The sequence below is a fragment of the Nylanderia fulva genome, unplaced genomic scaffold (genome assembly GCF_048542155.1).
Source record: "Nylanderia fulva isolate GAGA-0341 unplaced genomic scaffold, ASM4854215v1 Scaffold181, whole genome shotgun sequence".
NCBI classification, from domain to species: domain Eukaryota; kingdom Metazoa; phylum Arthropoda; class Insecta; order Hymenoptera; family Formicidae; genus Nylanderia; species Nylanderia fulva.
This window is the reverse complement of record NW_028190066.1, coordinates 167,172-189,898: the sequence shown is the minus strand read 5'-3', so window position 1 is coordinate 189,898 and position 22,727 is coordinate 167,172. Positions and strand designations below refer to the sequence as shown.

General features: G+C 33.0%; 4 protein-coding genes across 4 annotated transcripts; 2 read left to right on the top strand and 2 right to left on the bottom strand.

The window, feature by feature from the left end:
• Positions 1 to 1,057: 1,057 nt before the first annotated feature.
• Positions 1,058 to 7,333, bottom strand: LOC146723614 (uncharacterized). Its single transcript, XM_085481574.1, has 6 exons — positions 7,297 to 7,333; positions 4,415 to 6,643; positions 3,501 to 3,850; positions 2,924 to 3,139; positions 2,126 to 2,791; positions 1,058 to 1,564 (listed from the first exon to the last, which is right to left on the bottom strand). The coding sequence occupies exons 1-6, from the start codon at positions 7,331 to 7,333 to the stop codon at positions 1,058 to 1,060; spliced, it is 4,005 nt and encodes a 1,334-aa protein (XP_085337700.1).
• Positions 7,334 to 12,085: 4,752 nt separating this feature from the next.
• Positions 12,086 to 13,988, bottom strand: LOC146723613 (dynein light chain roadblock-type 2-like). Its single transcript, XM_085481567.1, has 4 exons — positions 13,505 to 13,988; positions 12,971 to 13,126; positions 12,509 to 12,843; positions 12,086 to 12,435 (listed from the first exon to the last, which is right to left on the bottom strand). The coding sequence occupies exons 3-4, from the start codon at positions 12,564 to 12,566 to the stop codon at positions 12,224 to 12,226; spliced, it is 270 nt and encodes an 89-aa protein (XP_085337693.1). The 5' UTR covers positions 12,567 to 12,843; positions 12,971 to 13,126; positions 13,505 to 13,988; the 3' UTR covers positions 12,086 to 12,223.
• Positions 13,989 to 14,418: 430 nt separating this feature from the next.
• On the top strand, positions 14,419 to 16,840 carry LOC114943493 (uncharacterized). Its single transcript, XM_029319132.2, has 5 exons — positions 14,419 to 14,750; positions 14,916 to 15,055; positions 15,149 to 15,306; positions 15,861 to 16,060; positions 16,670 to 16,840. The coding sequence occupies exons 1-5, from the start codon at positions 14,430 to 14,432 to the stop codon at positions 16,838 to 16,840; spliced, it is 990 nt and encodes a 329-aa protein (XP_029174965.2). The 5' UTR covers positions 14,419 to 14,429.
• Positions 16,841 to 19,158: 2,318 nt separating this feature from the next.
• LOC114943498 (uncharacterized) lies at positions 19,159 to 22,224 on the top strand. The gene is made up of 8 exons (XM_029319136.2): positions 19,159 to 19,304; positions 20,031 to 20,472; positions 20,639 to 20,778; positions 20,870 to 21,005; positions 21,211 to 21,315; positions 21,420 to 21,510; positions 21,597 to 21,824; positions 22,042 to 22,224. Exons 1-8 carry the CDS (start codon positions 19,159 to 19,161, stop codon positions 22,086 to 22,088), a joined length of 1,335 nt encoding a protein of 444 aa, XP_029174969.2. The 3' UTR covers positions 22,089 to 22,224.
• The last annotated feature ends 503 nt before the right edge of the window (positions 22,225 to 22,727 follow it).

The following is a 22,727-nucleotide window of genomic DNA, read 5'->3' as shown; positions in this document are numbered from 1 at the left end:
TGATTTATTAAGATTATGCGCGACTATGTGTTGCGATGCGCTCCTCGAAACATGAAGATTAGCAAGTGACCTGTGCGAATTTATTTCAGGCCGCACAGGTATGCCTTCGTTGTCGATCCGAAAATGTCCGATACATCCCGGAATCCCGCGATTGATATTTAGACCGTTCATGTTCACGTGATTGACCGTTTCTTCGTTCACGTGATAAGACCAAAACAAAGTGAGACAATGATGCGTGTATATATATATATATATATATATATATATATATATATATATATGCGTTAAGCATATTATTTAATATACATATTCATTGTACTGTTATTTGACGAAGCGTATCAATCATATTGTATGCCTGCCGCATGTATGTGACCCCGAGTTTATTTATTATTATTGTAAGACGACGTCTTCCAAGGCGGCCGGTGTTTAGAATTATTTCTCCATATTATTATATTTCACGAATTTGCACGATGTTTGGACATGTATCTGTTGGGATGTGCTGGTCGAGACAAGAGACGCGGCTTTCTTTTATATATATATATATATATAAGAGAAAGCCGCGTCTCTTGTCTCGACCAGCACATCCCAACAGATACATGTCCAAACATCGTGCAAATTCGTGAAATATAATAATATGGAGAAATAATTCTAAACACCGGCCGCCTTGGAAGACGTCGTCTTACAATAATAATAAATAAACTCGGGGTCACATACATGCGGCAGGCATACAATATGATTGATACGCTTCGTCAAATAACAGTACAATGAATATGTATATTAAATAATATGCTTTGTAACGCAAAGAAAATAAATAATATATAATGAGTAAAGTGTAGCATAAATGATAAGAGTCGTCCTCAATTCAAATATCTAAAGCGATTTAAATAATTTTGTCATTAACGCTATTTGATTATTCAGCGCGGTCAAACTTTATAACTAATTGCAAAAGAAACGTCCTGTTTCTTTTTGCACTCATATAGCACGTTCATGTTATGAATGTAGTACAATTGATTGTCAAGCAACAAAAAACAATATATATATTTTTTTTTTACAAATGCTAATCTTCTAGAGGCAAAATTGATAATTTTGAAAGAGGCCTGACAAATGATCCCTTGGCCGTGATTATTGTGGCTATACGGGCGATGCCATCAGTTCCGGGATGAATTTCCTTCACGCGGCCAAGCGCCCACTGCAGAGGCGGAAGGCCCGGTTGCATGACTAGCACCATCTTGCCAACGCCCATCTGTTCTCCCTTGTTGCTAGTCCATTTCTGCCGCTGCTGCAATTGATTTAAGTATTCGCGGCTCCAACGACTCCGAAAATGCTGGCGGAGCTGCTCGACTCTCTGCCATCGTATCAATCGACCTTCCTTAATATCAGTAAGGTCGTGGCATGGAAAATCACTCAATACCTCGCCAACCAGAAAATGCCCCGGCGTAAGATAGGCTAAATCATTAGGATCAGAGCTCAGCGGCGTCAATGGACGCGAATTCAGTACAGCCTCTATTTTGCACAACGTTGTCTGCAATTCCTCGAAAGTCAGGTGCGAGTCGCCCGCAACACGCTGTAGGTGATATTTCGCAGATTTTACCGCGGATTCCTAGAGCCCGCCAAAGTGTGGCGCTCCAGGTGGGATAAAACGCCATGATATCCTAGAGTCGCGACAAAACTGCTCTATTTTTTCTTTGGTTGATGACGCGCCATGAAATGCGTACAACTGTGACAATTGGCGCGAGGCCCCCTTAAAATTAGTTCCATTATCGGAAAATATAGAGGTCGGGCACCCCCGCCGAGAAATGAAACGCTTTAAAGCCGCTAGAAAAGCGTCCGTCGTCAAGTCACTAACTACTTCAATGTGTACTGCTTTCGTAGCGAAGCACACAAATATACAAACATAAGCCTTACTATTTCGAGCATTTCACCGCTTGCCTTCTCTTATAATGAGAGGCCCTGCGTAATCGATGCCGCAATTAGAGAACGGCCGCGAAGGTGTCACACGAGGCGCAGGTAACACCCCCATTTTCGCTTCCGATATCGCCGGCCTGCATCTAAAACAAACGAGGCACTGTCTAATAACCTTTCGTGTGGTCGAGCGAACCGAGAGAGGCCAAAATTTTTGTCGCACCGCAGCCATAGTGCCCTGTAATCCAGCATGCAAATTGCGTATATGTTCTTTCTTTATTACGAGCTGAGTGAGCCGATGATTCTTTGGGAGCAAAATTGGGTGGCGGGCATCGTACACTAATTGTGATTTTTCGAGCCTCCCACCGACGCGAATCAGACCCTGTTCATCCAAGAACGGCGATAATGATTTTAATGAGCTAGCGGAAGTGAGAGCGTTTCCTTTCTTTAATTGCTCGAACTCGTTTGAAAAAACTTCCCCTTGCACCAGCTTGCAAATGTTTCCCAATGCGGCTGAGATTTTCACGTGCGAGACGTGAACGCCCACGTCTCCCTCGGATCGCAGACGCGGTCCAATAAATCTCCTGCAATATGCAACAATTCGGCACAATTTATCTAGACTCGAACATCTAACTATAAGCTCCGAAAAGGGGCTCGGTGCCACCACGCCAGCGACGGCAGCAACTATCCGCCGCCTCTCCGGCATCTCGGACTCCGGGACATATTCGCCAACGCTTGGCCACGACTCCTCGCTGCTCTTTAAGAACGCGGGACCTCGCCACCATAGCGCGGCATTCCCGATGTCACGCGGGTGGACGCCCCGAGATAGCAAATCCTCAGGATTTTCGGTTGTCGGCACGTGCCGCCAATCCAAACCGGAAGTTAACCGCTGTATTTCTCCGACGCGATTTGACACAAAAACCGACCATTTTCTCGAGCACAACTAAATTCATCTCAGCGCGATCGTGGAATCCGACCACAAAGTATACCGCACGTCCTTTATGTCAATAGATGAACGCACTTTGTCCAACAATTGTGCCAGCAATAATGCCGCGCAAAGCTCAAGTCGCAGAATCGAAATCACTCTGAGTGGGGCTACTCTTGTTTTAAAGCACAACAGATCAATCTGCACTTTCTTCCCATCTACTTGTCTTCGAATACAAACACGCGCCATACGCTCGCTGGCTGGCGTCACAAAACCCGTGTATCTGAACGCGAGCCCCCTCTTGATTTTCCCCTATAAACCTCGGGACGCTTAAATCATTTAATTCGCTTAACTGTCTCTTAAACGCGGACCACCTTGCATGCATATCCAGCGGAATCAATTCATCCTACTGTATTTTTAATTGCCAAATCTCCTGTAACAGCATTTTTGGTATAATAATAACCGGACCGATTAATCCCAACGGGTCAAATAATTTTGATATCTCCGACAATATTACGCGCTTCGTTATCTTGTGTGAGTCAGTCGGCAATTCAATCGCGAACCGAAAGGCATCCATCGATGGATTCCAAAGAATTCCGAGGATGCGCGACGTCGCGTCTCTATCAATTTGAACCTCGGCGTTATGTTTATCATACATATCATTTATTAATACTGATTCGTTTGAATGCCACTTGCTCAGTTGAAATCCGCCGCGGTTCAGAATCTTTACAATCTGGCTTTTCAACGCTAATGCTTCCTCGATTGTGTCCGCTCCCGTTAGCAGGTCATTAACGTAAAAATCGCGTCTCACTCGCCGGGATCCCGCGGGAAATTTCTCCGCGTACATCTCGGCCAAAAATTGCAGCGCTCTAGTGGCTAAATACGACGCGCCCGCTGTACCGTATGTCAACGTTATTAATTCGTATGTTTGCACGCTCTCGGTGGCCTCATCTCGCCACAGAACACGCTGCAGTCGCGTCTGCTGCGGATCGACCAATATCTGCCGGTACATCTTGGCGATGTCTGCGGAGAATACGAATCGAAAAGTTCGAAACCTTGATACAATGGAAAATAAATCCTGCTGCACCGTCGGCCCGATCATAAGAGCGTCGTTCAAAGAAACCCCTGTCGAACTCTTGCATGAAGCATCGAAAACCACCCTGATTTTAGTCGTTTCATTTGACGTCTTTAATATACAATGATGCTTTCAGCCTCAATGTCAAATTATAAATTTTAAGTGCTATTTTAATTTTAATTGGTAATAATTTGTGATAATTTTCGGATAATTTGCAATGATGCGTACTTGTAATTTCAATTTTCGTTATAATGTGATTTCTAATTTCTAACTTCTAATTTCTTATTTACAATCTTCATTCATTAAAGCCAAAGATGGAGATAAGATGCAGATGTAATTAGCGCAATTGTAACATTTATTATTATTATTAGTTATCATTTATCATTTAGGAATGGTTTAAAATTTGTAAAAGTTTATCTATGTATAAATGTAAAGGTATGTGTAAAACTGGAAGCCATCCTAAGCCGAAAGGCAAGGATTATAATAAATAAATAATAAATAAAATAATTTACAATGATGCGGTAAATAGTACGTCGGCAATCCCTTGTCTTTGTCATTTTCCTCCCTTACTAATTTCATATGCCCAAGGGACAAGTACTCGCGCATAAATGCCGCGTATTGCGATTTTAATCCCGGATCGCGATTCAGCCGTCTTTCCAGCCCGCAAAAACGCCGCATTGCTATGTCTCGCGTTTCTCCGAGATTCTCTAATTTCTGTTCAATAATCGGAAGCGTGACTATTATTCGACCCTCTTTATTCCTCTTAGTATTATCGAGAAAGTGTCTCTCGCAAAAACGCTCCGCGCTAGTGTACGAATCCGACGGCCGAAAATCTTCCTCGATCTGCCAGAATTTGGCTAATTGATTTTGCAAGGCGGTATCCGCCACCGAAATGTGAAACGCTCTCACCTCGCGCCCGCGGGCGTCGCGAGCAGTGACCTCCACACGGCTGGCGACAATCCATCCGAAAAGCGTTTTTTGTAACGTGGGATGCGATCGGGAACACTTCAATCTCCCCACACAAAGCAGCTGCCAAAATATATCGGCGCCTATCAATATATCGATATCAAAGCATTTATGAAATTCCGGATTAGCTAATTTAATCCCATTAGGTATTTGTATCCTTTCTCGATTAATAGGTGCCGTAGGTATCCGATCGGTTATGCGGTTCGTCAAAATGCACTCCAAACTCGCGCAGAAGCCGCTCAAACGAGAATGTAATTTTACTTTCACGATCTCGTTGGCATCGCTTGTCATGCCATTTATTCCGGTGATTTTAACACTGCCCGTCGATGGCTTTAAGTTTAATCTCTCGACACAATCTCGCGTTATAAAATTCGCTTGCGAGCCGCTGTCCAGCAAAACCTGACGTGATTGTCTCGTTCCATTAGCATCTATTATATACACAATTGCCGTTGAAAGCAATACATGCGCGTTCCACGCGGAGGACACCTGAGTCATAACTATTTTTTCTTTTATCGTCTCTAGAGACGGCTCACCTTCGGCCTTTCCCTTTTCATTAATGTCGCTCGAATCCGCCTGAAGATGAAGCATCGAATTATGTTTGGCTTCGCATGTTTTACACGCGCCCAATTTACATTTTGCGGTATAATGATTGCCCCCGCGAAGACAATTTGCGCATAGCTTGCGCTTCCGTATTTCCGCGATTCGTCGAGCGACCGGCAGTTTAATAAACTCACGACAATAATAAATAAGATGTTTTCCCTGGCAATATCCACACGACAAAGAGGCAGTCGCGACGTGAGCTGCCAAATGCTTTCCGGCGGGCTGAGTTTGTAAATTTCCGCGATTCAACGATTCTAGCAAATTGCATCTGTGCTCCAAAAATTCCGAGAGCTGCTTGAACGCGGGTAACTCCGTCCCGGTCAACGACGCCTGCCACTCTCTAGCAGTAATCGGATCGAATTTAGACGAAACTAAGTATATAAGCAGCGTGTCCCAATGCTCCGTGGGGCAATGCAGTGCTTTCAATGCTTGTATGTGTTTCGTGGCATTGTCCGCCACCCTACGCAGCTCAACAACATTTTCTTTCGCGATATTCGGCAGCTCGAACAGGGCGCGTAGATGTGTATGCACTATAGCGCGTTTGTTATCATATCTCTGCTTTAATAAATCCCAAGCTACTTGATAATTTAAATCAGTCAATTCCAGCGATTGAATTATAATTGCTGCCTCGCCTGTCATAGATCTCAAATATTGAAACTTTTGGAAGTCGCTCAAGGACGGATTATCATTTATTATGGAGTTAAACATTTCATAAAAAGGAAACCAATCCTCGTATTTTCCCGCGAATTTTGGTAGATCTAATTTCGGTAATCGCACTCCGCATGCAGAGGTGCTCGACTCGCCGACGGATACCGGAATAGACACTGCGGAGCGGCTATTGGAAGGCGCGCGATTATATCCCGCAATCTTGCAGCGCAACGCGGCCATCAATCCGAAAAACATTTCTTCAAACGCCTCGCGATCTCCTCCCTCACCGTCGCAGATCGCCTCTATCTCAGATTGCCAGTCATTATACTTTTTCCAATAGCTAGCTAATTTATCTTTTCTTTCCTCTAAATTCGCCACCGTTTCCGGCGTCAATTGAGTCACCGAATCCGCGTATGTTTTTATTCGGGTACACGCAGCTTTTATCGACGTATCTGATCCGAATGAGCCATAATCCACGCAATATATCGCTATCGCGCACAATATATATTGCAACAATAACAGTTCACCTGAAATGCGAAACGGAAATGAACACCCCGATTGGCAAGTGAGTAATTCTCCTACCTTGACCGTCAATTTGATCGCTCAGCTAATGCCTCATTGACCGCCTTTGGTTGTTTGTCCGCCAGTTTCTCTGCATCATAAATCGTCACACGGGCTCCTCCGGGTTGGCAGCTCCTTATTTCATTTATTTCAGCGGCCACTGATTGTATGCTTCAGGGATGTCCTCTCGATGGACGATAATCAGTGCTCCTTGACCCTTTGGATGCAACTCCAAAGCGGCTCGTACCGTTAAATGTTGTTGCGAATCTGACAAATTTCAGTTTGTCGCAAAGATCCGGCTCGAAGGACCAAAATGTTTCGTAAATTTTCTCACGTGTAAAGTCCCGGGTATAATTTTGAATCTCCACGGGCGACGCGAGCCGAAGCACAGGCTTCTAATTTTTATTTAATGCAGCAGTACGGGCGCGATGGTATGAGAGAGTTTGATTGAAATAAACTGGAATGACTTGATCCTCGTATAATATTGATTTATTAAGATTATGCGCGACTATGTGTTGCGATGCGCTCCTCGAAACATGAAGATTAGCAAGTGACCTGTGCGAATTTATTTCAGGCCGCACAGGTATGCCTTCGTTGTCGATCCGAAAATGCCCGATACATCCCGGGATCCCGCGATTGATATTTAGACCGTTCATGTTCACGTGATTGACCGTTTCTTCGTTCACGTGATAAGACCAAAACAAAATGAGACAATGATGCGTGCATATATATATATATATATATATATATATATATATATATATAAAAGAAAACCGTGTCTCTTGTCTCGACCAGCACATTCCAACAGATACATGTCCAAACATCGTGCAAATTCGTGAAATATAATAATATGGAATAATAATTCTAAACATTGCTATTCTGCAATTCTCTATCCTTTTTTGTCTTAAAGACACAAATGTAAAAAAAAAAATTGTTTTGTCTGTTTCTGAGTTCCGTTTTTCTCTTAAGAGCATAAAGCGTCATGGAAAATGGTATCCATAGTGGAGAAAAAGGTCCAGACCGTTACGCTGGTCAGGTAAAAATTTTAAAATAAGAATGAGCTAAAGTATAATATGGAAACAGTCTGCAGTGACCAGATGAATCACGTGCTTGTATTTCTGCAATTAGTAGATACATATGCAGTATCACAGTAAATTTCGTATTTTTGCCAGCAGAAAATTAATTACACAAATAGTTTGTTGCTATTTAAATTTCTATTGCTACCTTGTGTTTCACAACATTTTTTTATAATGACAACGATAATGGATTTACCTCACGCGGTGATAGATATCATTCTTGGGTCCAGTAATATCACTATTGAAGACATAATTAGCTTTAGATGTGTGTGCAAACGTTTCCAGTTTGCAGCCAAATATAATAGTTTTAACGAAAAAAAATATCTTCAGATGTAATTCTTATTATTTGCAATTTTATTATTTTTTTCTATATTAACTGCACAATTTATTATTTATGCGAACAATGTATTTTATAAAAGTAGAGTACATATAAAATATTAAAATATAAAATTTATAATAATAAATAGTTAGACTAGTAATAATTTTAAAACGGGTAAAATTTTTATAACTTTATCGCTTCCTCACATTTTGACTCTGAATTATGTGAAGATATTTTTGACGATAAACTTGGAAAAAACAATACAAAAATTTTAGGATAAATATATAATTTTAAAGATATAATAATAATTTCAATTATTTACAAAACATAAAATTTATTAAATAAAGAATTACACAGAAAGAGAATAACTTATGTATGGGTAATTCAAAACGATGACCTTGATAATATATCATGGTAAAAGTCATGAGGTAAATCAGGTTGCTCTCTTTCTGTAAATTAATTAAATTATAATTTACAATTTAATAATATACAATTTAATAAAATTTATTCCTGATATCTTTTGGTTGTGAAATTTTTCGACGTTTTTTCCGTATTCTCCGTTAAAACTTTTCTCAAAGATCACCTTTACATTACAGAGTTAATACATATTAAGAGAATTTTGTCAAACAAATTTACAAAAGATTATTAAAATATATTTTATTTTAATTTCAGATGGTCTTCTGTAAAGAAATTTTATGACACACAATCTAAGGAAAATGAGAATGAATTTAAAGAGAACAAATGAAAGGATAAAAAAATCGTAATCTTTATAAAAACAGGCGTAATTTGTACTCACCTTTAAAAAAAGGTAAAAAAAGGCGACCAGTTAAGGGCACGCCATTAACAAAAATTATCCATTGCAAACCCATGTACAATAGAATTGTATGAAAAATTATCGATTATAAACCCATGTACAATCGTAACAAAAGTAATGAAATAAAAAAAAAATTGCGCCAAGTGAAAGTAGAAACTTGTACCAGTGGAAAATTAAAGTTGCAGACATATATAGAGTCGTATAATGAATCAATAAAAATTTAAATTTGCAAATGTAGAATTGTACCATAAAAAAACTTATCTTATAAAAAAAAAGATAAACAAGATGCCAAGTCCATGCGCCATGTGAAAAAGTGTTAAACAAAAAAGTATTTTTAAGTAAAAAAATCTATCAATTGACAAAAATTTATGTTCTAAAATTAATATCTCTACAAAAAGTAATGTCCAATTATTGCGCGAATAAATAAACATTTTTATAAAAAATTAAAATTTAAAAACTTATGCAAATTTAAAATTAATATAAAATAAAGAGAAATAAAAAAATTTTAGTTAAAAAAACTGGGCGCGCTGCAATGAGTTTAAAAGTAACAATTTAATTTTAATATCATTAGAATATTATTTAGCAGCGCGCCCAGTTTTTTTAACTAAAATTTTTTTATTTCTCTTTATTTTATATTAATTTTAAATTTGCATAAGTTTTTAAATTTTAATTTTTTATAAAAATGTTTATTTATTCGCGCAATAATTGGACATTACTTTTTGTAGAGATATTAATTTTAGAACATAAATTTTTGTCAATTGATAGATTTTTTTACTTAAAAATACTTTTTTGTTTAACACTTTTTCACATGGCGCATGGACTTGGCATCTTGTTTATCTTTTTTTTTATAAGATAAGTTTTTTTATGGTACAATTCTACATTTGCAAATTTAAATTTTTATTGATTCATTATACGACTCTATATATGTCTGCAACTTTAATTTTCCACTGGTACAAGTTTCTACTTTCACTTGGCGCAATTTTTTTTTTATTTCATTACTTTTGTTACGATTGTACATGGGTTTATAATCGATAATTTTTCATACAATTCTATTGTACATGGGTTTGCAATGGATAATTTTTGTTAATGGCGTGCCCTTAACTGGTCGCCTTTTTTTACCTTTTTTTAAAGGTGAGTTTTTAGAGATTATATCATTCATTTTTGTATATGATAAGCATCTTTAAATAAATAAGCAAATTCAATTTTTCTGGCATTTTCTTATTTTAGGTACATATATATCCAATAATTAATATACAAAATTAAATATTATTCATCACACAATTTGTATCAAAATAATATATTTTTAAAAATTTATTTTAAATTTATTTAATCATTTTTATCATTGTGATTGTAGTGGCAAGGATTTTATTGCTCAGTGTCATTGCAAGCATCTGGCCTGTATATACCATAATATATTGCGTAATACATTGGCTAAGTATGACAATATGGATTTTGATAGATTCCCATGGAATATTGGAATTTTGTCGGACTTACAGTCATCCACCACATATGCAGCCTACAATTAAAGAACGCATTTATTTTATATTATTTGCTTTCGTTATTGGCATAGTTCACATTTTTATATATCTCAATGCTGTAGATAGCAAAACATTTTGGAAACATCTATCTTTCTATGTTATCTGCTTTTTTGAAAATATTGCAGCAAATTTATTATGGCAATATGCTTGTCCTCCTGCAGTTAAAGAGGCTTAGTACTTTAATATAATCTTTATTATTTGTATCATTTCTTTTTTCTTGGGAATTACAGCAATGCTTTTGTACTATATTGTCTTGCATCCCTCAAAAAGACAACATACTTCAAACGCATCAGTTCAAGCAATGTAACTTTGATATTTATTTACTTTAAAAAATGAGAGATAAACTATACAATATGCAATTAACCTTATCTTATGACTTTTATAAATCTTATGATAAAATCTAACTCTCTCTTAATCTTTATTATGAAAAGAATCTCGGTATTATATGAAATAATTTCATTGTAATTAATAGTTTAACTTTCAAAAATTTTGCAAAATAAAATAACTCATACATTGTATTTCTACCATATATATAAAAAAAAGATAGGTAAATATAAATAAATAAATATATATTTATGATATACAATAAATAAATATATATTTATATATATATATATATATATATATATATAAAATGTTGGATTTTTATTATATATATATAATTTTAAAAAATCTTTTTTATATGCTATTGAATTTTAATACATACAATTTTGATTATATGTATTTTAATTGATTATATTTATAAGTATTTTTATATTATCTTAAAAAGACTGCATAGAATTATTTGTGCGACACTCTTATATGTATGTATAATTAATAGGGACCAACTACACATTTTTTTTTCCACTGAATAAAAACAATCTCAATATTAAAATTAAATTATAAAAAAGATACTGTGATATTTTATTGATGAGAAATGTACATTTATAATTGTATTAAATACAAGAATAAACATGCCATGAATTACTATATACAGGGTTTGTCCGGAAAGTAATGCGTCGCATTTTTTTAAAAAAGAATTTATTGATCGCATAGGTAAAACAACTTAAAATTGTTCGAAGTATGACCCTTCTGCGTCAATACATTTTTGCCAACGCGATTTCCATGCGTCATAAGATTTCTGGAACTCCTTGACTGGGATGCTGTTCAGGGAGGCCGTCGAAGTAGCTTGTACGTTGTCAACCGACTCGAGCTGTTGTCCTTTGAGCTCCCTTTTCAGCCGAGGAAATAAAAAAAAGTCCGCCGGGGCCAAACTTTCTTGAGCATTTCAAAAGTTTCCAGCGGCGTCTTGTCCAGCTTCACGCAAAACTTTATCGCATAGCGTTGCTCTATCGTTCTCTCCATCACAAGTTCGACGCGACCACTAAGCAGAGGTTCACAGAATAAGCCGTCCTAACCCTCCAAGCGCATGGAAACAATTGAGCGACCTACCGTTGGAAAGCTAAGGGTACCCCCCTTCCTCCCCAACCGGTCCCATCGCTCTGCGATGTATAGTCGCGTCACAAAAAAATGCGACGCATTACTTTCCGGACAAACCCTGTATACATATTTTCATAATTATCAAACTTAAAAATATAATATTGTTATCAAAGAAGAAAGCACTATTTAAAAACTCTAAAAGTTCATAATTTGTTAAATTAGTAATTAAATACTGCATTTTGTATAATTTTTAAGCTTTATTCTTTTATTTTTCTTTATTTAATTGAATAGATATTAACATCCAATGTAGCATACAGATTAAATTAACAACCAAAAAAATAAATCTTAACTTTGAAATATATTTTTGTTTCTTTTAAATATCAATCAACTGGATTTTGTACTACTATTAATATGAATTCTTTATCTGGTGCCATCATAATTTTATGTTTTTTGCTACGTATGCGCAAGAAAGTTAAATCATTTGTTGGATTCAAGTCACGTACTACAGAACGAGCTTTATCTGACAATTGACTTATCAAACCTGCGTATTGAACTGTTGTCGTATTATCTAATGTTGACTTTATAGGAATACCTAAAACAAATATAATTTTATAAATTTTTGTTTACAACTACAAGTAAATCATGTCAATGATCTCATGTAATACCTTCTGCATTCACCACTATTGTTCCAACTACCCTTTTATGAGACTGAATTTGTTTCATAGTTTCTTCAACCTCTTATAAATTATTTCATCGAAATTTATTAATAAAATTTTTATTTTAAATATTCCAATAACAGAAGCAAATCATATGGAATAAATGCGTTCTTTAATTGTAGGCTGCATATGTGGTGGATGACTGTAAGTCCGACAAAATTCCAATATTCCATGGGAATCTATCAAAATCTATATTGTCATACTTAGCCAATGTATTACACAATATATTATGGTATATACAGGCCAGATGCTTGCAATGACACTGAGCAATAAGATCCTTGCCACTACAATCACAATGATAAAAATGATTAAATAAATTTAAAATAAATTTTAAAAAATATATTATTTTGATACAAAGTGTGTGATGAATAATATTTAATTTTGTATATTAATTATTGGATATATATGTACCTGCAATAAGAAAATGCCAGAAAAATTGTAAAATAGTTCCTATAGCACTGATATTAGATTTATCTTGTTAAGCTAATCGAATGCTGCGATGATAACTAGCCATTGCCCAACCCATGCTCACAAGTGAGCTGATAATGCTACCTGCTTGATGTACAACTGAAAAAAATATAGAAGCTAATTAAGAAAATTATTAAAAATATATGCATACTCATACATAGGCATTTATATAATTGAAATATTATTGAAATAATAGCAAAATATCTGATTTTGTATCACAGACTGTAAACTTGCACATAAATTATTATGACAATAAATTTGCAAATAATAACATTAAAATTGAATGTAAAAATTGAAATTGAAAATATCTAACCCCGCACGCTGTCAATATAGCGGAGGGCAACTATTATTAAAAATATATGCATACTCATACATAGGCATTTATATAATTGAAATATTATTGAAATATTATGACCATAAATTTGCAAATAATAACATTAAAATTGAATGTAAAAATTGAAATTGAAAATATCTAACCCCGCACGTTGATTGATTGAAAATATCTAACCCCGCACGCTGTCAATATAGCGGAGGGCAACTATCGCCGTCTGTTGTAAAACGTGCGAGATGGACATTTCCAATACATGCATCTATTTATGTGTTGTGTACGTGTGATATATGTGTGCGCATGTGTTGTATACGTGTGAATACGTGTAGCACGATACTACTATGTTTGCGTGGTCGATGATGACAATGATGACGGGGACGTTTCTTAAAAGAAATTTTTCATATTTCGACTTTGCAATTATATATCTCTGCTTACAAATCACGTAGAGCAGAAATAAAGACACTTTTATTATATAATTCAAACTCAATCTATCGATTAAGTCTAGTATAAACTCGATTGCTTCAGCCGTTATTGAGAATTCGAAATATTATAAAGACTCAAATGTCCGACTCGCGTTAAGATACACGGTGTCTCGGCTACGTCCTTAACTGGTCGCGAGACACTACCGTGTCTCTTGATGAGAGAATTAAAAAATTATATATCTCAAATTTTACATAATTATTATTATGATTCACTCAATAATACAAGAGGATTTGACGAAATATTTTGCACAGATAAATTTGATGAAATTATTTGTAAACCTAAAAACATCCTAAAATATTATTTTTAAAGTTGAATTGAAAAAGTTCTATACACAATTTTCACGGTATAGGATTTTTAATATATACATATATATATATATATATATATATATATGTATACACATATTATCGTTCTATTTGTAGCCTAATGTATGTATAATTTATCATACAATTAATATGATAATTTTTTAGGAGAATTGATTGCGATCTAACTGAAATATATATCAATAAAGAATTATTTCTCTATATGAGTCTATGCTTTGTGAGAGAGAAATTGAAAAAATTCAGAAAGAAATCTCGAAGAAAGCAACTAATGGAAGAAGTTGCAACTATTACGATTCAACGCATGCAACCTGAAAAGGATATATGTTACGAATATGTAAAATCATCATTAGATAGCATTGCAGAAGCAGTTTTAAATTGTCTTAGAGAAAAACATCCCAACCATTCGATATTCTCGACGTCGGCTGAAACTTTTTCCTATTGGAGAAACAACAATATCGGTGATAATTATTGGGACGAAGCAGAAAGTACGCAGATTATGGATACACTCGAGGAATATATTTTTGGTAAATTAAACTTTCGACTATGCCAATGGACAGACAGAAATGTGGAAAACCTTTGTATAGATAACGTAAGTTATTTCTATCGATCATAAAATTTAAATTTATTTGAATATATTAAATTCATTAAAATATATTATAACCAACTCTATTAACATGCTGCGCGCATGGCCATGTTTGTTATATCTTAAAATTACTCTCGCACAAATTAATGTTGTATTGTAATATTGACAAAGGTGTTAAAAAATAAATGTGGCCAGAAAACAATTTTATTAATAATATATGAAAGCGTGGCCAGGAGACTTGGTTTACGTTGCGTTTTAATTAAGAAAGAGTTCGCAATTGACGAATACTATATATTTTGCATGCCAAAATAGTAAGTATAAATTAGAATTGAAATTAATTGAACATTTCGGCATTTCTAATATATTGCATACACACATATATTATAATTTTATATTGTTCGCAGTGCTATGAATAGGTTTGAAAATGCAAGATGTTACGATATAACCTTTGAAGAATTCCCGAAATGTCTTTACAAACAATTGTCGCTGTTTATGATGAACCGTAAAAATACTTTAGAAGACTTTATACTAAAACCTGAAGAGGTTGACAATTACATACATTGTATATGAATTTTCTTAACATTAATTATAATATACTTTTATAACTATGGCAAATAGATTAATCAATGAAATATGCTTTACACGTGATAATAGGCAGCAGGGATTATTACACAATCTCTCATATTTTTTATTTTTATAATCAGATCCCATTTCATTTTTGTATAAGATTAAATTTTTTTTTCAGATGTTGTCCTTATTAGTACGGCGCTTTGATTTATATTTGTGGAACGTAGATGGAACACATACAATTTATACTTTATATTTATGTGGAATATTTACACTTCATCAGGTATGTTAGCACTATCCGGGTAGCAAACTGACTGCCAATAAAAGCAATATTTACGAATTGTATAAAAAAAATAAGCAAATCAAATTAGATCTTATTTTTTTTAGCGGCATCTACGAAATGAACGGTTAAAAAAAAAGAAATTGTATAGAAGGCCAGAGAATGTAAAGTTTGCAGTTGGAATGATAGTTAAACATGGTGACAAATCATATATAGTTATTTTATTATGGATATATAGATTAGAAATAATTATAGAATTATAATTATAGGTAAAGAGGTGGGTGTGATCGTCGGATGGGACAAATATGATATTGATAGAAGTGATACAATCTTTTTAGACGTGAATCAATATACAATGTTGTTGGATCCATTTTTTCGTGAATTTACAGCAACATATAAATTCGTACATCAACAAATATATTACATTATTCTCACTGAAGATAATAGACTTCGCAAAGTAGAAGAAGGTATAAGCATCATTATATATATAAACCTTTTTATTTATTTAGTATACGAAACTCATCTCTTTGCATGTAATCTCTGATAACAGTTTTTGCGTGCAAAATTTGCGCGCATTATGCATATAAACTGTGTACGAGATTTGCCCGAGTTTTGCATGTGGGATATGTTTAGTCGTACATATTTCACGCAAATGTTTAGCTTATGTATTATTTATTACACCAGCAAATCACGTGCAAATGGATATCAAATTGCCAAAAATATGCCAGTGATGTGATAGTATGACAGCAATATGCTTGTGGAATATGCTCATGTTGCATGCTTATAACGAGATGAAATTGCGTGCAAAGTGTGCTAGCATTTGCTATCACTATGACGACCCTTTAGGATAAAGTTCTGCTTGCGCCATATGAGCTGCTTTAGTATGTAATGGCTAGGTATATATTTGCGCGCGAAATGTTTTCTGGAATATAAAATAATACTTTATTTCGTTTCCGTTATTTTATTATTATATGTTTTATATTTATTGTATTTATTATAATTTCTTTATTATTTATTTCATTTATTCCTTTCTTTCTCTTAGTGATTATGAATTTAATTATTATTTTTTATTTCAAACGCTATAACTTTAACAACGCCGAAATGGATCGATAATAACGAAATAGGTCGCTATTTTTGTAAATTCGAAGGCACGCATTATGTGCCAAATAAAATGTTAGCAAAAATTTATCCGTATAACGCCGCTACAGAAGCCGAGATAGAAATTGCTGAAACAATGTTTGATCTTTGATTGTTTTTCAGATTCTTGATATTGTCATTCATTTCATTTATAATATATTTAATTTTGTATATATTAATAACATATGATTCCATAGTTTTTCAAGGCAAGCAATGTTTTCTATTATTGTTATGTACACACATGTGTTATGAAAATGGTATATTATGTTTCTCTGTCTTATAATGAATCTATTATTATCAAAATCAAATTGATTTATACAAAATGGGGGTTTAAACTCATTTATGATAGATAATGTAAAATAAATGGAAGTTTTTCATTTCAAAATGCAAAATGCAAAATGCTTTTGAGACACCCATTTAAAATAGGAAAACGAAAATGTGCATTTTTAAAATAGCTTTTCACAATAAAAATAATTCTTTCAATATTTTTATATATACAATATGTATTTGTAAACTTTTATTTTTTACTATTGACTTTTTATAATTATCACCTATATTTAAATTTTTACCTTTTTATTAATTTCTTATAAACTTTTTGTATAAACTGTCTTTTATAAACTTTTAATGTATTTTTAATATAAACGAAAAATAAATAGTTACAAAATTTTCATAGAATTGTAGAAAATGTTTATTATAATTTCTTTAATAATATTTTGCTTGTGTGTATGTTTTAAGTACATTTTCTTGATTATTCAATTAATTTTTGGTTTTTTTACAAAAAATGTATTTAAGACAAAAGATGAGTAATAATACAGGATAATAAAAATTGTAATAAGGAGAAATTTTACTTCGCCTTGAGCCACCCGTAGAACGGCCGAAATTTACACGAAAGATATAAAAATAATATTATATAAATAAGTATATAATTATAGAAAACTTTGATTCACAAAATTCATCAAAAAGTTTATAGTTAAATATTTTACTTTATAATACTAATCACATACACACGCCATTTAATATAAAATCTAATACACACATACATTTCATATTTTGAAAGATACTTTATTTATAAAGTATCATTAAATACATATAATTTATACATAAAGTATCTTTATATGGACAATATCTTTCTATATAAAATGTAATGTGTTAGATTTTATTTAAACTAATTCTCAATGTTCCTCAATGTTCTTAATAAAGTAATTTTGGTAAATTTTGGTATATGTGTGTATGTGTATGCGTGTGTGTATGCGTCTGTGCATGTATCAGCAGAAAAAGGTCTCTTACACACGGCAAACAAACACGCAACACTCACGCATGCATATGTATGCACACATGCACTTCCGCTCGTATATTCGCATGAATGCACGCGCATACACAAACATACACACATCTACACATGAAATATAGTTATATCCTAAATTTATATGTAAATTTTTCAGGACAATTAATTGCGAATATTTCTTTATTACTGTATACTCAATATAACGCTTCAGTATATTAACTTTGTAGTAAGAATAATTTATTAAGCCCGTAAAAAAATTTAAATTGATTAGTTTATGAAAGCAATTGTTGAAAAGCGGTTAGCACAGATGAATGAAGTAAATAATTAAACAAATTATTTTGTGTTAATTTAATAAAAGTATATATACATACGTATGTATAAGTTCTCGTTTTATTCATTTAATAATTTTCCTCATATGAGGTTTTAAAAGATATTTTTAATTGTTATAAAATTTTGTTGGTAAAATAATAAGAGCATTTACTGCTGACGCTAATTGTACAGCCTGAACAAATTTGTTTGTCTAACATAGTATTGCCTCGATTTACAATAGAATATCTTTAAGAATCTAAATTGTATATTGCTATTCTATAGTTCTCTATCTTTTTCTATTTTTAGAACGCAAATGTAAAAAGGAAATAATGTGTCATCTGTTTTTGAATTCCGTTTTCCTTTTGTGATTATAAAGCGCCATGGAAAAAGGATCTATATTGAGCCCAACACATAAGGTCCAGACCGTTGCGTTGGTCAGGTAAAAATTTTAAAATCATTCTTATTTTAAAATTTTTACTTGATCAATGCCTGACCAACCCCAGTCAGTAAATAATCGGTCGAAAAGACGTCGAATCGATATCGATTCGACCAATTTGACATCGATTTGACATCGATTCCACGTCGATTCGACGTCGATTTAACATTTCTGGCTGGGACGTCTTACAATCCACACTCAGTCGTGGAAACTATATGTAGTGATCAGGTGAAACACGTGCTTGTACTTTCTGCAATTGTTAAATACGTATGCAGTATCACATACTGCAAATTTCGTATATTTGCCAGCAGAAAATTAATTACACAAATAGTTTGTTGCTATTTAAATTTCTATTACAGCCTCGTGTTTCACTAAAATTTTTTTTATAATGACGACAATAATGGATTTACCTAACGAGGTGATAGATATCATTCTTGGGTCTAGTGATATCACTATTGAAGACATAATTAGCTTCAGATGTGTGTGCAAGCGTTTCCAGTTTGCAGCCAAATATGACAGTTTTAAGGAAAGAAAGTTTCTTCACAGGTAATTCCTCTTTGCAATTCTTTTTTCATTCTGACTGTGAATTGTATAGGCATTTATGACGAGAAACTTGGAAATACCAAAAAAAATTCTAGGATTAATGTATAATTTCGAAGATATAATAACAATTATTCATGATATCTCTAATTGTAGAATTTTTCAATGTTTTTCCCGTATCTTTCGATAAAATTCCCACCGAAAATCATCTTCAGATTAAGCAGTCAGTATTATGAGAATCTTGTCAAAGAAATTTACAAAGAATTATTAAAATATAATTTGTTTCATTTTCAGATGGTCTTCTGTGAAGATATTTTATGACACACAATTTAAAGAAAATGAGAATGAATTTGAAGAGAACGAAGGAAAGGATCAAAAAATTGTAAACTTTATAGAAACAGGCGTAAATTGTATGAGAGAATTAAAAAATTGTATATCTGAAATTATACATAACTATAATTACGATTCACTCAATAATAGAAGAGGATTTGACGAAATATTTTGTACAGATAAATTTGATGAAATTATTTATAAACCTGAAAACACCATAAAATATTATTTTTTCATTGATGAATTGAAAAAGTCTTTTACACAATTTTCACGGTATAGAATTTTTAATATATACATATATATATATATATATATATATATACATGTATACACATATTATCGTTCTATTTGTAGCCTAATATATGTATAATTTATCATACAATTAATATGATAATTTTTTAGGAGAATTGATTGCGATCTAACTGAAATATATATCAATAAAGAATTATTTCTTTATATGAGTTTATGCTTTGTGAGAGAGAAACTGAAAAAATTCAGAAAGAAATCTCGAAGAAAGCAACTAATGGAAGAAGTTGCAACTATTGCGATTCAACGTATGCAACCTGAAAAGGATATATTTTACGAATATGTAAAATCATCATTAGATAGTATTGCAGAAGAAGTTTTAAATTGTCTTAGAGAAAAACATCCCAACCATTCGATATTCTCGACGTCGGCTGAGAATTTTTCCTATTGGAGAAACAACAATATCGATGATAATTATTGGGACGAAGCAGAAAGTACGCAGATTATGGATACACTCGAGGAATATATTTTTGGTAAATTAAACTTTCGACTATGCCAATGGACAGACAGAAATGTGGAAAACCTTTGTATAGATAACGTAAGTTATTTCTATCGATAATAAAATTTAAATTTATTTGAATATATTTATATTTATTAAAATATATTATAACCAACTCTTTTAACATGCTGCGCGCATGGTCATGGTTGTTATATCTTAAAATTACTTTCGCACAAATTAATGTTGTATTATAATATTGACAAAGGTGTTAAAAAATAAATGTGGCCAGAAAACAATTTTATTAATAATATATGAAAGCGTGGCCAGGAGACTTGGTTTACGTTGCGTTTTAATTAAGGAAGAGTTAGCAATCGACGAATACTATATATTTTGGATGCCAAAATAGTAAGTATAAATTAGAATTGAAATTAATTGAACATTTCGGCATTTCTAATATATTGCATACACATATATTATAATTCTATATTGTTTGCAGTGCTATAAATAGGTTTGAAAATGCAAGATGTTACGATATAACTTTTAAAGAATTCCCGAAACGTTTTCACATACAATTGCTGTTTATGATGATCTGTGGAAATACCTTGGCAGACTTTATACTAAAACCTGAAGAGGTTGACAATTATATACATTGTATATGAATTTTCTTAACACTAATTATAATATACTTTTATAACTATGGCAAATAGATTAATCAATGAAATATGCTTTACACGTGATAATATAGGCAGCAGGGATTATTACACAATCTCTCATATTTTTTATTTTTATAATCAGATCTCATTTCATTTTTGTATAAGTTTAAATTTTTTTTTTCAGATGTTGTCCTTATTAGTACAGCGCTTTCATCTTTGTTTGGGGAACGTAGATGGAACACATACATATTATACTATTTATAATTTATGTAAAATATCAAATCATCAGGTATGTTAACACTATTCAGGTAGCAAACTGATTGCCAAAAAAGGCAATATTTACGAATTGTATAAAAAGAATAAGCAAATCAAATTAGATCTTACTTTTTTTAGCGGCATCTACGAAATAAACGGTTAAAAAAAAAGAAATCGTATAGAAGGCCAGAGAATGTAAAGTTTGCTGTTGGGATGATAGTTAAACATGGTGACAAATCATATATAGTTATTTTATTATGAATATAGATTGAATTTTATTATAGATTAGGTATAATCATATAATTATAATTATAGGTAAAGAGGTGGGTGTGATCGTCGGATGGGACAGATATGATATTGATAGAAGTGATACAATCTCTTTAGACGTTACACAGAACTTAGACAATACATGGAACGTGAATCGATATGCAATGTTGTTGTATCAATTTTTTCGTGAATTTACAGCAACAATTAAATTTGTACATCAACAAATATATTACATTATTCTCACTGAAGATAATAGACTTCGTAAAGTAGAAGAAGGTATGAGCATCATTATATATATAAACTTTTTTATTTGTTTAGTATACGAAACTCATCTTTTTGTATGTAATTCCTGATAACAGTTGTTGCCTGCAAAATTTGCGCGCATTATGCATATAAACTGTGTACAAAACTTGCCTGAGTTTCGCATGTGAGATATATTTAGTCGTACATATTGCAGGCAAATGTTTAGTTTATATATTATTTAATACACCAGCAAATTACGTGCAAATGGATATCAAATTGCCAAAAATATGCCAGTGATGTGATAGTGACAGCCATATGCTTGTGGAATATGCTCATCTTGCATGCTTATAACGAGATGAAATTGCGTGCAAAGTGTGCTAGCATTTGCTATCACTATGACGACGCACTAGGATAAGGTTTTGCTTGCGCAATATGAGCCGTTTTAGTATGCAATGGCTAGGTATATGCGCGCAAAATATTTTCTGGGATATAAAATAATACTTTATTTTGTTTCCGTTATTTAATTATTATATTTTTTATATTTATTTTAATTTATTATAATTTCTTTATTATTTATTTTATTTATTTTTTTCTTTTTCTTAGTGATTATGAATCTAATATTTTTTTTATATTTTAGACGCTATAACTTTAACAACGCCGAAATGGATCGATAATAACGAAATAGGTCGCTATTTTTGTAAATTTGAAGGCACGCATTATGTGCCAAATAAAATATTAGCAAAAATTTATCCGTATAATGCCGCTACAAGGGCCCAGATAGATATATTTAAAAATTTGTCTGATATTTTCAAATACTTTGTATTGTTATTCTTTCCATTTATAATAATTTTTATTTTGTGTACTATATATGAATAACACAAGATGTCATAGTTTTTCAAGGCTAGTAGTATTTTCTATTATACTTATGAACACACT

Bases quoted from the DNA above. Each gene is read 5' to 3' on its own strand.
- LOC146723614 (XM_085481574.1), bottom strand. From the start codon at position 7,333: ATGAACGGTCTAAATATCAATCGCGGGATCCCGGGAT. The intron at 3,851-4,414 runs GTAAATTATTTT...TATTCTCCGCAG, and splicing joins GTACTATTTACCGCATCATT to ACATCGCCAAGATGTACCGG. The intron at 3,140-3,500 runs GTATTAATAAAT...CGAGGTTTATAG, and splicing joins AGTGGCATTCAAACGAATCA to GGGAAAATCAAGAGGGGGCT.
- LOC146723613 (XM_085481567.1), bottom strand. From the start codon at position 12,566: ATGAAACAAATTCAGTCTCATAAAAGGGTAGTTGGAACAATAGTGGTG. The intron at 12,436-12,508 runs GTATTACATGAG...TATTTGTTTTAG, and splicing joins AATAGTGGTGAATGCAGAAG to GTATTCCTATAAAGTCAACA.
- LOC114943493 (XM_029319132.2), top strand. From the start codon at position 14,430: ATGGAAGAAGTTGCAACTATTACGATTCAACGCATGCAACCTGAAAAG. The intron at 14,751-14,915 runs GTAAGTTATTTC...ATATTGACAAAG, and splicing joins AAAACCTTTGTATAGATAAC to GTGTTAAAAAATAAATGTGG. The intron at 15,056-15,148 runs GTAAGTATAAAT...TATTGTTCGCAG, and splicing joins ATATTTTGCATGCCAAAATA to TGCTATGAATAGGTTTGAAA.
- LOC114943498 (XM_029319136.2), top strand. From the start codon at position 19,159: ATGGATTTACCTAACGAGGTGATAGATATCATTCTTGGGTCTAGTGAT. The intron at 19,305-20,030 runs GTAATTCCTCTT...ATAATTTTTTAG, and splicing joins GAAAGAAAGTTTCTTCACAG to GAGAATTGATTGCGATCTAA. The intron at 20,473-20,638 runs GTAAGTTATTTC...ATATTGACAAAG, and splicing joins AAAACCTTTGTATAGATAAC to GTGTTAAAAAATAAATGTGG.